The sequence below is a fragment of the Myiozetetes cayanensis genome, unplaced genomic scaffold, assembly GCF_022539395.1.
Source record: "Myiozetetes cayanensis isolate MyiCay16 unplaced genomic scaffold, myiCay2020 scf32, whole genome shotgun sequence".
Taxonomy (NCBI): Eukaryota; Metazoa; Chordata; class Aves; order Passeriformes; family Tyrannidae; genus Myiozetetes; species Myiozetetes cayanensis.
In genome coordinates this window covers 810,657-823,371 of record NW_026087544.1, presented here as the reverse complement: position 1 = coordinate 823,371, position 12,715 = coordinate 810,657, and the positions used below count along the sequence as shown (strand labels likewise).

Genomic DNA, 12,715 nt, shown 5'->3' with positions numbered 1-12,715 from the left:
GGCACCGGCGCCGCGCAGGCGCGAGGGGGGCCCCGCCCCGCTCTCGCGCGTCAGGGGCGGGCGAGGCAGGCCCCGCCCCCCGGTGCGGAATGTTCTGGGACGGTACCATAGAGAGGGGTCCGCCCGCGCGCCCAGAGCGGCCCCGCCGCCATGCTGGGAGGGGAGGATCGCCATGCTGGGAGGGGAGGATCGCCATGCTGTGTGGGGAGGGATTCGCCGTGCTGTGTGGGGCGGTAGAGCCCCGTCGCCGTGAAACCCCTCTGCTTCAGTGTGGGCTGAGGCTGTACCGCCATGTCCCCGTGAGGCGGGACCGCAGTGCTGGCTAAGGCGGTACCGCCGTGTGGGGTGAGGCGGGGCCGCCATGTCGTGTGAGGCGGTACCGGCGATGCCCCCGTGAGGCGGGGCCGCCCTTGCGGAGCGGCCGGAGCGATGTGGGCGGTGCTGGGCAGGCTCGGCGTGGCGCAGGCCGCGGCCTCGGCCCGGCAGATCGCTGTGCTCAGCGCGGGTGCGGCTCCGGAGGGGGCCTGAGGGGCGGGGGGACGAGAAGGAGGGGCGGTAGCAGCGGCCTGGCAGTGCCCGCTGTGCGGTGACCCAGGACCGGTCCCCCCCCCATCCCGGCCCGGGCTGTGGGTGCAGCGGGCTCTGCACAGGCCTGCGCAGGTGTCCCGGCCTCCCCTTGGGCTGTTTCAGATACAGCAGCTCAGCCTCGCACCCTCTGTACCAGCCTGCTGCCAGTCTTGGAGTTCCTAACAACTGCTTTTCTCTCATCTTTGCAGCTGCAGGAGCCTTCTCCATCCCCCACGTTACCATGGCCACCCACTTCTCCAAGGATCAGGAGGAGAGAGTGCGTAGCAAATGGGTTACTGGGATATTGCTGTGACACGTGTCTCCCTGCAATTACAGCCCCAACAGCAGGGCACTGGCTGCATCCTGCAGCTTTGGGGAGCAAAGTGGCTGCCAGTGCAGAATTTCACGTGCTTTTGTACTTCTGTCAGTGGTGCAGGTGCTGCACAACAGCACAGAGCTCCCCTGGGTGCCCAAACAGCCGGCACTGACACACTGGTGGTGCGGGGGGTGTGCACTGATCCAGCTGTGCTCTGTCACATAATTCTCCTTTAGAGCTTTGATCCTGTAAAATTACCTGCTGGGCTGGCACATGGTGCTCATAAGTGATCTTGTAGTAATGATAGTTAGTTACCTGCGTAGTGGCTTGTAATTACATGTATAGGGTTTGTCCCTCTGTAGATTGGGGTTTGTAATTCTGTGTATGGGGTTTGTCACTCTGTATCTGGGGTTTAAAATGCTCTGTGTGGGGTTTGTGATCCATGCCAGCTCCTCTGTCTGTGGAGCGCGTCTCAAAGCCTCGTGGTTCAGGCTGGGCACGTTCCCTGTGCCCACTGTGCTCTGTCTCCTCTCTCTGCTGGCCGTGGGGGTGCCCAGCTGCGGGAGGTGAAGGGGGACCTGTTCTCGTGCCCGCCGTCGGACGCGCTGGCGCACTGCATCAGCGAGGACTGCCGCATGGGCGCCGGCATCGCCGTGCTCTTCAAGAAGAAGTTCGGGGGCGTCCAGGAGCTGCTGGATCAGCGTGAGTGCTCCCTGCAGGAGCTGCAGGGAGGGATGGTGCTCCAGGCTGCTCGGGGCTCGTGGAGTGGATGTGGGTGTTTTAAAAATACCTTGGTTTCTGCTCACAGAGAAGAAGACGGGGGAGGTGGCTGTTCTGCAGAGAGATGACAGATACATTTACTACCTGGTAAGAGTTGGGATGTCACTAGGGTGCCTCCCTCTAGGTAAACTGTAGTATCCAATATTGTGAAGTCTTTAATATCTGTGGGGTTTTTGGTCATGTTCATGGAATCACGGAATCCTGGAATGGTTTGGGTTGGAAAGGACCTCAAAGTTCATCCAGTCCCACCCCCTGCCATGGGAGGGACATCTTCCCCTATCCCAGGTTGCTCCAAGCCCCATCCAACCTGGCCTTGAGCACTTGCAGGGATGGGGCAGCCACAACTTTCCTAAAACCTGTGGATTTTTTTCCTATGTCGCATCTAACCCTGCCCTCTGTCAGTGTGAAGCTATTCCCCCTTGTCCTGTCACTCCAGGCCCTCGTAAAAAAATCTGGGAGTGTCATGGAATACGTTTTATGACAGGCAGTGGTTTGTAGTGGTCGTGCCAAAGGCACAGCTGACCTTTTCCATTGTGGCACAGATCACAAAGCAGAAGGTTTCCCACAAACCCACGTACGAGACCATGCGGAGGAGTTTGGAAGCCATGAAAGATCACTGCCTGCACAACGGAGTCACGGACATCTCCATGCCCAGGTGAGGGAACAGCCACTGGGATGTCACTGCTTGGGTGTCTCATGCCTAGAAGGATGTTTGAGGGATGAGCCCCTGCTGTGAAAGAAGAATTTGAGTATCCACCTCCATCCAACTCCTCTGTTCAACTGGGCAAATGACATTTGCATTTCCCAGTGCGCTTCAGTAACAGCAAAACAAATTCGAGTTGCTTCCTTATCCTCAGTGTGTTCTGCTGGTTAATGGGGAGCTGAGCCAGGGCCACTCCAAACTGCAGCTGCTCCAAGGGCTGGTTGGGCGCAGCATGGGGCCATTCCAGCTCTTTGGGTGTCTTATCTTCCAGGATTGGATGTGGACTTGATGGCCTGGAGTGGGATAAAGTTTCAGCAATCCTTGGGGAAGTGTTTGAGAACACTGACATCAAGATCACGGTTTACAGCCTGTGAGCAGAAGAGTCAAAGAGCCCCTTTCCCCCAGTTTCGGGAGTGGAACCTGTGGACTGCCAAGGGGGACCCACCTGGGGAGCACGTTCTGTGTCCGGGGTCACTCACTCGTGTGACAGTGGCAGAGGCTCCCAGCAGCAACAAGCTCCAGAGCAGTTCATTTGGGTGTTAATTAGAAGGCAGCTGCGGTGCTGTGGAAATGCTCGGGGTGTTCCCAGCCTGTCCCAGCAGCCACCAGGTGTCACTGGGGCTCCACGCGGCTCCTGGGGAGCAGGACAGCCGCTGCCGCTGGGGGACTGGTTGTGTTTCTGGTTCGGTTGATGAGCTGCCACAGGGAGCCCTGTCACTGCTGCTCAGGTTTTGCAATGTCCTACCTGGCACTCGTTCACTTCACCTGCGGTACAGGTGTTACAGTTTAATTTCTCCCTTCTAGCCACAAATAGGCTTTGGTGATTTTGTGTTCACTAAGGATAATGCTGTGATGTTAAATAAATAGTGCCCTGCTGTTGCATCAGCGCTCATCCCTGTGGCTGTTCTGGGGGAGAGCTGGGATTGGAGGGAAAGCTGGAAGTGTGTAACTACACCTTGGGGGTGTGTTTTCTACAGTATCTGTACAATTTGTAGTCTGCAGAGGTGCGTTTCCCAAGAATCCGAACGTGGGAATGACTTGTGCCCTGAAAAACTCCCAGTGTGCAGTTTGAAGTTGGATTTTCACGTTCCTTTGTTCACTGCATTTGTAGTTCAGGTGTTACATGTAGGCTGGAGTTGGTCACCCATGGCAGAAGTAAATCAATAACACACCTGGTTCATCAGATGGTTGGAAAACACCTGATTTTGGAAAGTTCAGTTCTGGAACTGAGCAACTCCCCACAGACTCCCCATTTCCTTCATGTTTGGTTTCCCACCCTCCCACAATAAGAAATCTGGGAGCCTTGCTTGGGCTGGGCCTTGTTCTACATGGAAAATGATCCTGGTCTCCAGTGCTTGTGTGTACTCTGGAAATTCTTTTGGCATATGGTTCTCCCTTCTCAGCTACGAGATATTCCTTTTGTGGCTGTCCTGGGATGTCCTGTCCCACTTGTCAGGTTCAATTTAGGACCTCTTGCAAGTAGAGAAGAAGGAATAAACAGTGCTTTGGCTTTTGCAGTGACTTCCCATTTTATTTCACTTTGCTTTTCCCAGTTTTATATCCCAATTATCATTGCACAAGGGGAGAAGGTGTTTGATGTGTTTGAAATCAAGTTCTTGGGCTCCATCGCAATTTAAAGCAGAGCTGTTGGCCCTGAATTAAATCACAGCTCTGCTGGGAAAAACAGAGGGAGAAAACCTCTTTTTCACCTTCAATCTCTTTCTTTTCCCCATTTATGAAGTACAGACTTTCTAACGTATTTATCTAACAGCATCTTTGTTCTAAGATCTTTTCCCATGGAGTATTCCCAGAATGTGATCCCACAGCGTGTCCTGTGGGTCACTGCCATCCCTTTCACCACAGCGTGGGTTTGGTTGGGGCAGGGAGGGGGAGGAACAAAATACACCCAAAAAAATCCCAGACACCAAAGGTCTGTGTTGTCAGTTGTGTTCGTAGTCCCACAGGGCTTTGTCTTCCAGAAGCTGGTTCTCCATCCTGCTGGAATCAAAGCTTTGGGAAGTGGAGTGCCCCAGGTGTCCGGGTCTGTCACTTCTCTTCATAGATCTCTGAACAGGTCCTGGATGAAGAGACACATATTAGAAGTTTTAAGTGCTTTGTGTTTCGTGGCTTAAATAGGTGACTCTTTAGTAGCCCATCAAAAACCCCAGGGAATTTTGCAATTACAGTTGTGATTTCCTTTAATGGTGTTTTTTTAGGGGGTTAGACTCCATGGGGTGAGGAAAATCCCCTTTTCTCTACGTTCCTCTCCCTGTTTCCACCTGTGTCCTCAATATCATCCATGTGGGAAAACCAGGTGTTCTGGTGGCACCTTGTGACTCAAATACCTTTTCATTCTTTATTCCTGGAGGTGTTTGCTCGGAGAAGAAAAAAGAAAAGCACTAAATAGTCCTTAGGAATGTGCTGGGGGGAGCTCCTGCCATGTTCCTGCCCTGGAAGGGGAAAGTTACTGCCAGGGATTATTCTCAATGTTCAGGTAACCCCAGCCTGGTACATCTGAGTGACTGAAACTGGCTCTGGGTTGTGACTTAACAGCCTGAACTAAACACAGGAGACGAGTGGCCAGGTGGGAATCCTCACTCACGTGAGCCTCAGTGCAGGATCTCAGCCAGCTTCTCCTCGTAGTACTGGAAGTTCTCCTGAATGTCCTCCCAGGGCACGAACGACTTCGCTTCCTCCCCTTCCTCCTGCTCCACAAAGTTCTGCCACACATACTCAAAGTCTTGAGGCTTCATAATCCTCAGCTTGCAGCCGGCCGCCTTCAGGCTGCGGAGAGCCGCCTGCACGTCGGGCTGGTCCCACATGAAGAGCCGGCCCACCATGATGGTGAGGTGCAGGGCCTTGTTCCTGCGCAGCGTGTCGGCGATGCGCTCGGCGCAGCCCACGCAGGGGCTGGACGACACGTACCAGGTGACGGTGCAGCGCGCGCCGGGCTCGCAGCGGGGCAGGATGGTGTTCAGAAAGGCCATCTCGGCGTGGGCCGCCGCGTGCTCGTCCTCCAGGTAACCCCGGCTCGTCGCCGGCTCCTTGCCCTGCGTCTCCATCACGTAGCACAGGAAGGTTTTGTTCCTGCCGGAGCTGTATTCCACGTTCCGGAACTGGAACTTGAAAAAGATGGCTGGGAGGCGTTCCCTGGGGAGAGGGCAGAGCAGAGCAGTGTCTCAGGGGCAGGTTTAGGGCAGGGTCGGAGCACTGGGTCAGTTCTGGGGGGACCGTGGACAGGTCACTGCATCTCCCTGTACTTGCCTGCGTATTAAAAGGTTTATGTTGTGACTTTGGTTTACTAAAATAGCCAAGATCAAACCCGACCTTGCCATGAGAAGGTGTGTTTCCTGCTTTGTGTCCTGGACAATGAGTGGTCCTTTGGTTGCCGATTCTTTAATTAGTGATTGAAGGCCAGCTATGGTGACTGACATAAGCCACCCGTTGCCTCGCTCCACAGCACAGTCTGTAAGGCCACAATAAGTTGTTTTACTGTAACATCATGTGTTTAAATACCTCAGTCACATGGAGCTTCATGCCTGATTTAACTCTGTGACAGCAAAGGGGTTACAGCACTGAGGGGGTTGGGCCTGGGGTTTGATGAGCAGTTGAAGCAGCAGCGACTGCTCTGGGATGGATTGTCTTGGAGATGGATTTAGTCAGCCCTTCCAGATGGATTTTATTGCTTATCTCAGCGTGTGTCTGAGATTATCTGGGATGTTCACCTCAATCTGTGCTCCCAGCAGCATGGAATGTACATCACTCCAATAAATAACTTTGCAATAGAGAACATAAACAACACTAAGGCAGCCCCTTCCAATGCCTGACAACCCTTTCCCTGAAGAAATTCCTCCTGAAGTCCAACCTGAGCCTCCCCTGGCACATCTCGAGGCCGTTCCCTCTCCTCCTGTCCCTGTTCCCTGGGAGCAGAGCCCGAGCCCCTCGGCTCCTTCCTCCTGTCAGGGAGTTGTAAAGACCAAAAATGTCTATGGAAAGTTTCTTTTAGAAATTGTTTGCAGGCACTGAACTCCCACAATACTCTTAATATGAATCACCTGCTGTGACACAACTCACCTGAGGGGATGGGAAGGTAGAAGTTGAAATCTTCATTCTCCAACTGCTCTGAAAAGCATCATTAAATGGTGATTTTTAGGGATTTCTGAATGCTAAAACCTAATTTATTAAAGTTTTCCCTGACTAGCAGTGTTTTGTCACCTGTTAGATCATATTGAGACAAAAAAATTGAAACTTTGAGGCAGAGTCCGTGGGAATCTCAGTGGCCTGGCCAAATAATTGGATTTAAATTGCTGAAATCAGGTGGGCTGAGGGAAAGAGCAGCTGCCCAACGTGATCCTGGCACTGTGTGTTGGGCACGAGAGGAGAAGGAGAACTTCTAATGAGGGGATTGAAATGGGGATTTTCTCAACGGTGCTGTAAATGAGTAACAAGAGCCAGGGGCTTATCTATCACTGCTGCAAGGAGCCTCATTTACACCTGGGGAAAGTGTAAATAATGTGTCAAACGTCAGGAAATGCTCCCAGGTTGGGATTACATCAACCAGGTCTGGGTTCAGCCAAATACCAACAAAAAAAATGGGTTAATATTCTTAAAGTGAGTAATTGGCTTCCAGTGCTTCCCTGTAAGCCGGGCTCCTCCGAGCTGGGAGAGCAGCCTGAGAACTTGGCTGTGAGTCAGGAGATGCCCCTAATCCCAGGGCTAAAGCTGAAATGCAGTGTAATTGGGTTTAAGTGCTTCCATGGCTGCAGTTGTGTGTTTCCTCATCAGTCACATAACTGCCTTGATTGGCTGAAAATTTGTAAATCATCAGAAAAACCCACGTACAGATCGCAGGTCAAGGCCTGTTCTGAACTCTCAGTGTCCCTAAAATGAAAGTAAAAATCTCTGGGGTTTCTGTACCTCTTTCAGCGATTTCTGCTTCACTTCCTCACTCTCACCTTTCCAGGGCAGAAAATCCTGTCAAATCCTCTAACACTAGTGGCATTTCAACGAATAATTTAATTGCAAGATGATGCTGAGAAGTGTTTTTCAGCCGTGATTAGCACAGAGCCTTGGGGTTAGCAAGGAAGTGGCATTTCTAGTTGTAAGTTGGGTGCTCTAAGGCTGAAAAATCCAATGTCCTCGGTGACGTTCATCTTAGTACCTGTTTTAAGTGTTCAGAAGTTGGTCCAGTGGCTTGTATCCACAATTTTGGTGCCTTAGCCCCATTCCTAGCAGAGGGATGTGCTTTTGTTAAAAGCCACAGCTTTGCAGACATTGCTATTTCTATGACTGTGTGTGACAGAGATCACCCAGGCTCGCTGCTGCTCCGCTGTACTGAAAACTGCCTCTTGTTGGAGCCTTTCTGCAGGCTGGGCTCTTCATGGCAGTCAGGCTCCAGCTGTGGCTGTGGAGCCCTGGAAGCTCTGGACCTTCAGGTCTCTTGAAATATTTGTCCCTCAGGCCCATCAAGCAAATCAGCCATAGCAGGGGTGTTTTTCCTAATCCACAGGTAGAGAAACTCTCAGACAAGAGCCATTGATCACAGCTAGAAATCAATATTCAGCTCCCACCAAGGCCAATCCCTCCATCCTAATACCATCAGCCAGCAATCGCAGGACTGCCTGCCCTGGGAGGGAACCAGCACTGCAGAAACAGCCCTGTTGATATAAAACCAGTGGGTTTGTGTGCCTGCCTGCTGTGAATCCACCTTTCACAGCTCAGCAGAACTTTCAAGAGAATTCCCCAGCAAATTTTAACCGTGTTCAGAAATGTGCTGGCAGAAGATGCTGCTTTAATTGCCCACCGTAAGAGCTGAGGCAGAGCCCTTTGAACATCCCCCTTCACTCCAGCCCCGTATTTAAATCCCAGTCTCCTACCCTGTCACGATTTCAAACGGTGGAAGATCTTCCCTCTTCAGCTTCTTCTTCTTGCCCTCGCCCTCCTCGGCGTTGTCGGGTTCCCCATTCTGGGCGTTGCTGGGCTCCTCCTGCTTCTCTGCCATCTTCTGCAGTACAGTGGGCTTGACCTGTGGCCACTGGGAGAGAGAAAGAGCAACTTCTGAGAGCTCTGGGAGCGCAGAGAGGAGGGAAAACAGAGCTGGGAGTTCCTGCCCCAGGCACAGTTGTCAGGAACTAAATATGGAACAAAGCAGCAGCGACAGAGGCTGGTTGGGGTAGGGTGACCCAGGACTCTCGGGTGTCACCTCCTTCCCTTGCTTTCCCGAGCTCCTTTCAACAATCCCTCCTGCTCCCCTTTTAATTTCAAATTAAGTGACAACTTTGCTGTGGGCGGGATAAGCAGTGGGTGGAAAATCCTGGAAGCACAAGTGTGTATTTATCCGTTCCTGTGACAGACACCTGGCACAGGGACACCTGGAGCTTCTCCATCTCCTTCCTCTGCCAGCTGATCCTCTTGCTGACCTTGAAGGACCACTGGTTTGGCTCAGGCATGAGGGGAGAGGCTCGTAGCCATTTGGTTTGCTGAAAAATGCCTGGTTTTGGTGGATTTGGCCACATGGGCCACTGGGCAAAGGAGTGGGAAGTGTGTGGCTGTGCAGGAGTCAGGCTGGAACCAAAGCACACTGGGAATCAACTCTTCAGTGTTGTGGGCTCTGCACTTAGCTCAGAACCCACCACCATCACGATCTGGATTCATATGAAATATGCAGCTGTATTTGACTGAGTATTCAGTCAGTACTCAGTGGAAATGCCACTCTTAGTTTGGGGAGGATAAACTGTATTCCACAGAGATCAAATAGGTGGGAATACCTGCCTTGGGGCCAAAGTCAGCCTTTGTGATCCTGTTATAGTGAGCTTTTTAGAGGCTTTGGAGAAGCCTGCACTATCACAAAGTGGAATAAATTTATGCAATTGGGCAGATCACTTATTATCATAGGAAATTAATAATACATTATAATAGATAATTTATAATAGATAATAAATCATTACAATAGACAATTCTGCTACCTTTTCCAGCCCCCTTGCTATCAGCCTGTCATTCTGTGCTGAATATCCTTTGGAGCTTTTCCTCAATGACATCATTCCTGCAGGTTTTGGGATGACTTTTCCCTCTGTTTGCTGGTGATGAGGGTTGTTTATGTGGTGACTGGCAGAGCACGGGGAGTTCTGTGACAACAGCTCGATTTGATGAGTTCCAAGGATTTGACAAGTTCCAAGACATCCTATTCATGGAACATATATCTTTCATGGTGCAGAGTTTTATTTATTTTCAAGCTTAAAATACTTTCCTGGAGGGCAGGTGAAGTGCTCTGCCTCCTGCGTGGTGACTATGCTCAAATTCCAGCTCCCCTGTCCCGTTACTGTCACCTCTGACATTTCAGGCGGTGCCTTTGGGAGGGGAATCCTCTCTCAGTGAGTGACAGCTTGTTTCCTTCTAACCCTTCTGGTCTAAAGCAGCATTCCAGCCCCTCTTTGGCCCCTCTGACCCACTTTGCTTTATTTTTGGAAGCTCTTGATGGCTGGGGTCCCATCTTTCCTGCAGCCTTTAGCTTCCACCAGCCCAGCCCCTGCACAGGGTCCGGGGCTGAGCTCTAATCTAATCTGGGGAATGTGGCACCGAGACTCTCCCTCTCTGCAGCCTTTCCCAGCTGCTTCCCAGCTCCTTGTAGGGCAGTGCCTGGAACAGCCACGATCCCCCCCTGCAGCGTCTGCCGGCGCCAAAATTATGAAAGGGCAGCGCGGAGCTGCTGTCAATCCGGCAGTGCAGGGTGGCATGAGGGGCTTTGGTCACTTCTGCTGGGTGTTTCTGAGTGACCCCAGCTCCCCCGACGTGTGCATGTGTGTCCAGGGCTGTGGGAGCTCAGGATTAGTGGCTGAGGCAGCCAGGGAAGGTTTTTTCCATCAGCTTGTTCTGATTCAGACCCAGGGCATGGAGTGCCAGGAGAGGCCCGGGAGGGGCTCCCAGCACACTCAGGTTACCCCAAATCAAGCTCTTGCCAGCAACATTTTTGACAAGGTTTCCCTCCACCTGCCTCACTCCCCAGTGATTCAATATTTTATTTTGTTGGCTCTGAATTTGTTCACAGAATCCCAGAATCACTGAGGATGGAGAATCCCTCCAGGATTGAGTCCCCCCTGTGCCCCATCCCCACCTTGTCCCTCAGCCCAGGGCAGTGGGTGCCACGTCCAGGCCTTCCTTGGACACCTCCAGTCAGGGATTGCAGAGCCAAAAGGTGTCCCCTGAGCCTCCTTTTCTCCAGGCTGAGCCCCCTCACGGCAGGAGTTCCGAAGTTAACCTGGTTGTTCCCTGTCCTGAGCACACAGACCTGCCTGGCAAAGGCTTTGCCAGGAAAAGGTGGCTTTTGTGGCACTCTCAGGCTGGTGGAACATTTTTGGATAGATGGGAGAGTGAAACCAGAGCCGGGGTGTGTGAGTCATGGCTCAGCCGTGCTCTCTATTCCGAGGGGACAGCTGGTGGCACTAACAAAACGTCTCCTGGAGACATTGTCTGGCAGCAGTCCCCCTCCTGCTTTTTCCAGCTGTAACTACCGCTACGTGATAAATAAATAAACACTGACAGTGATGTGCAGGGGCAGCTTTCCCTCCTTCCTTCCTGCCTTCCTGGAAGGAAGCCCCTGGGGGCTCTCACCTGGGGGCTCTCCCTCTCCTCCCGCTGCAGGACCACCAAGCCAAGGTTTAACGAAGGGGCTGGAAACACTCGTGTCCCACGGGTTTGACCCAAGGGCTGGTGGAAGGTGCTACACTGGGCTGAGGAGAGTCCTGGGGCAGGGCCAGGTGGTGCTCTCAGCTCTGTACCTGCCTTATCTTCCCAGCCAAACCCGGGCTCTCCATCCTCAGCCCTCACACCCCCCTGTGACACGAGGAGCCTTGGCAGGCGCTGCTGCCTCCCCAATTAATTCAAAGGCCAACTGGGAGTTAATGACAGGTCCCAGCAGCAGAGCCTCCTCCCTGCCGGGCTGCAGGCTCCTGGGAGCAGCTCGGGGCAGGTCAGCGCCAGCCCTGCGGGTGCTCAGAGCACAGGAATTTATGTCCTGCAGCACCCGAGGAGGGAGGGCCAAGGGAGGGCACTGCTTCACCTGCACACGGCAGCAAACCCTCACTGGCATCGACTGGATGTTTTAACACGGCTCCAGACATCAGCAAATCAATTAAAGTCCCATCCTGCTGCAGCCAGAGTGTTTTCTGGAACAGCTGGTGAATTATTGAATGAGACAGGGCTTGGGAAATGAGGCTGGGCTGAGAGGCAGAAAGGTGTTGTTTATGCACAGTCTTTGGATGCAGCAGCCAAGGAGGTGATCACTGAGATCAGCTGTAACCCTCAGTGGCTGAAGTTTGATGGGAGGCTCAAGTTTGGCTGAAGTTTGTGGGGAGGGTCTGAAGTGGCTGGAGGTTGACGGGAGGGTCATCACCAGACAAGGTGACCTGAGAGGTGGCTCTTGGCTCCAGATTCCGTGACCCCAGGAGAGCTGTCCTTTGTCCTGTGACCTCTGTGACCTTTGTCTGACCCACCTGGGAGTCACAGAGACCCCGACACGTTCCTGTGGGAATGTCGTGTCCATTCCATCAGCTAATCTGAGGGGCCTTGGACAGGGCTTGGAGCAACCTGCTCTGGTGGAAGGTGTCCCTGCCCACAGCAGGGGGTGGCCCTGGATGGCCTTCAAGGCCCCTTCCAGCCCAAAGCATTCCATGATCCTGTGGCAGCAGGGCCCCTCAAGGCCCTCCAGGGCAGGGGCTGGGTTGTGTCTGCACTGCACAATCTGTGTAAGAAATTCTCCAGGTGACTTTGAAATCTCATTAACGTGTGTTTATGCAAAGGGGTTTAGAGTATCTGTTTAAACAGCAAACACACCAAACGATGCTCTAAGTATTAACACGAGAGGGCGTTTCACTGAATTTAATTTTGCCAATTGATTTCAAGCTCTTCTGGATATCACGTGGAGGAGCATTTGCTATTTTTGCTGCCTGCAAGAAAAGGCAAGAGGCAAAGAGAGGCTCCTGCTGCACTTACAGGTGGGATGGGAGGAGGAACTGGAATGAAAACAAGAATAAGTCAGCCAGTCCCAGCAGCTGGGAAAATGGGGAGGAGAAACATGGGAAAAATCCATTAATCTTAGTTCCAGTTTTCCGTTACCTGCAGAAAAACATGGGAAGAAGGGGAACTAGGATTAATTTATGAAAGCTGATCAAATACGAGTCCAAGTGGAAATGTTATTAAAATGTTGCAGGTCTGAGCCAGATCTAGAGTCACCAATTTAAATGTGATTTAAATAATTCTCTTCCCTTTCCCAAAGCAGATAAAGGCTGGTTTAATCCCTCCCGGCCTCACTAGATGGCCCTGCTCATCCCTGTTCCTCTGGCTGTGCTGTGTTC

General features: G+C 52.4%; 2 protein-coding genes across 3 annotated transcripts; one reads left to right on the top strand and one right to left on the bottom strand.

Moving 5' to 3' along the window:
- The first annotated feature begins 195 nt into the window (after positions 1 to 195).
- Positions 196 to 3,248, top strand: OARD1 (O-acyl-ADP-ribose deacylase 1). 2 transcript variants are annotated; one of them, XM_050327154.1, is made up of 6 exons: positions 196 to 345; positions 777 to 844; positions 1,441 to 1,585; positions 1,692 to 1,750; positions 2,206 to 2,318; positions 2,638 to 3,248. In XM_050327154.1, the coding sequence occupies exons 2-6, from the start codon at positions 809 to 811 to the stop codon at positions 2,738 to 2,740; spliced, it is 456 nt and encodes a 151-aa protein (XP_050183111.1). In that variant the 5' UTR covers positions 196 to 345; positions 777 to 808; the 3' UTR covers positions 2,741 to 3,248. The 2 variants fall into 2 exon arrangements, with proteins under 2 accessions (XP_050183111.1, XP_050183110.1); XM_050327153.1 differs by lacking the exon at positions 196 to 345 and adding an exon at positions 386 to 505.
- Positions 3,249 to 4,975: 1,727 nt separating this feature from the next.
- APOBEC2 (apolipoprotein B mRNA editing enzyme catalytic subunit 2) lies at positions 4,976 to 8,367 on the bottom strand. Its single transcript, XM_050326858.1, has 2 exons — positions 8,243 to 8,367; positions 4,976 to 5,516 (listed from the first exon to the last, which is right to left on the bottom strand). Exons 1-2 carry the CDS (start codon positions 8,365 to 8,367, stop codon positions 4,976 to 4,978), a joined length of 666 nt encoding a protein of 221 aa, XP_050182815.1.
- Positions 8,368 to 12,715: the final 4,348 nt, after the last annotated feature.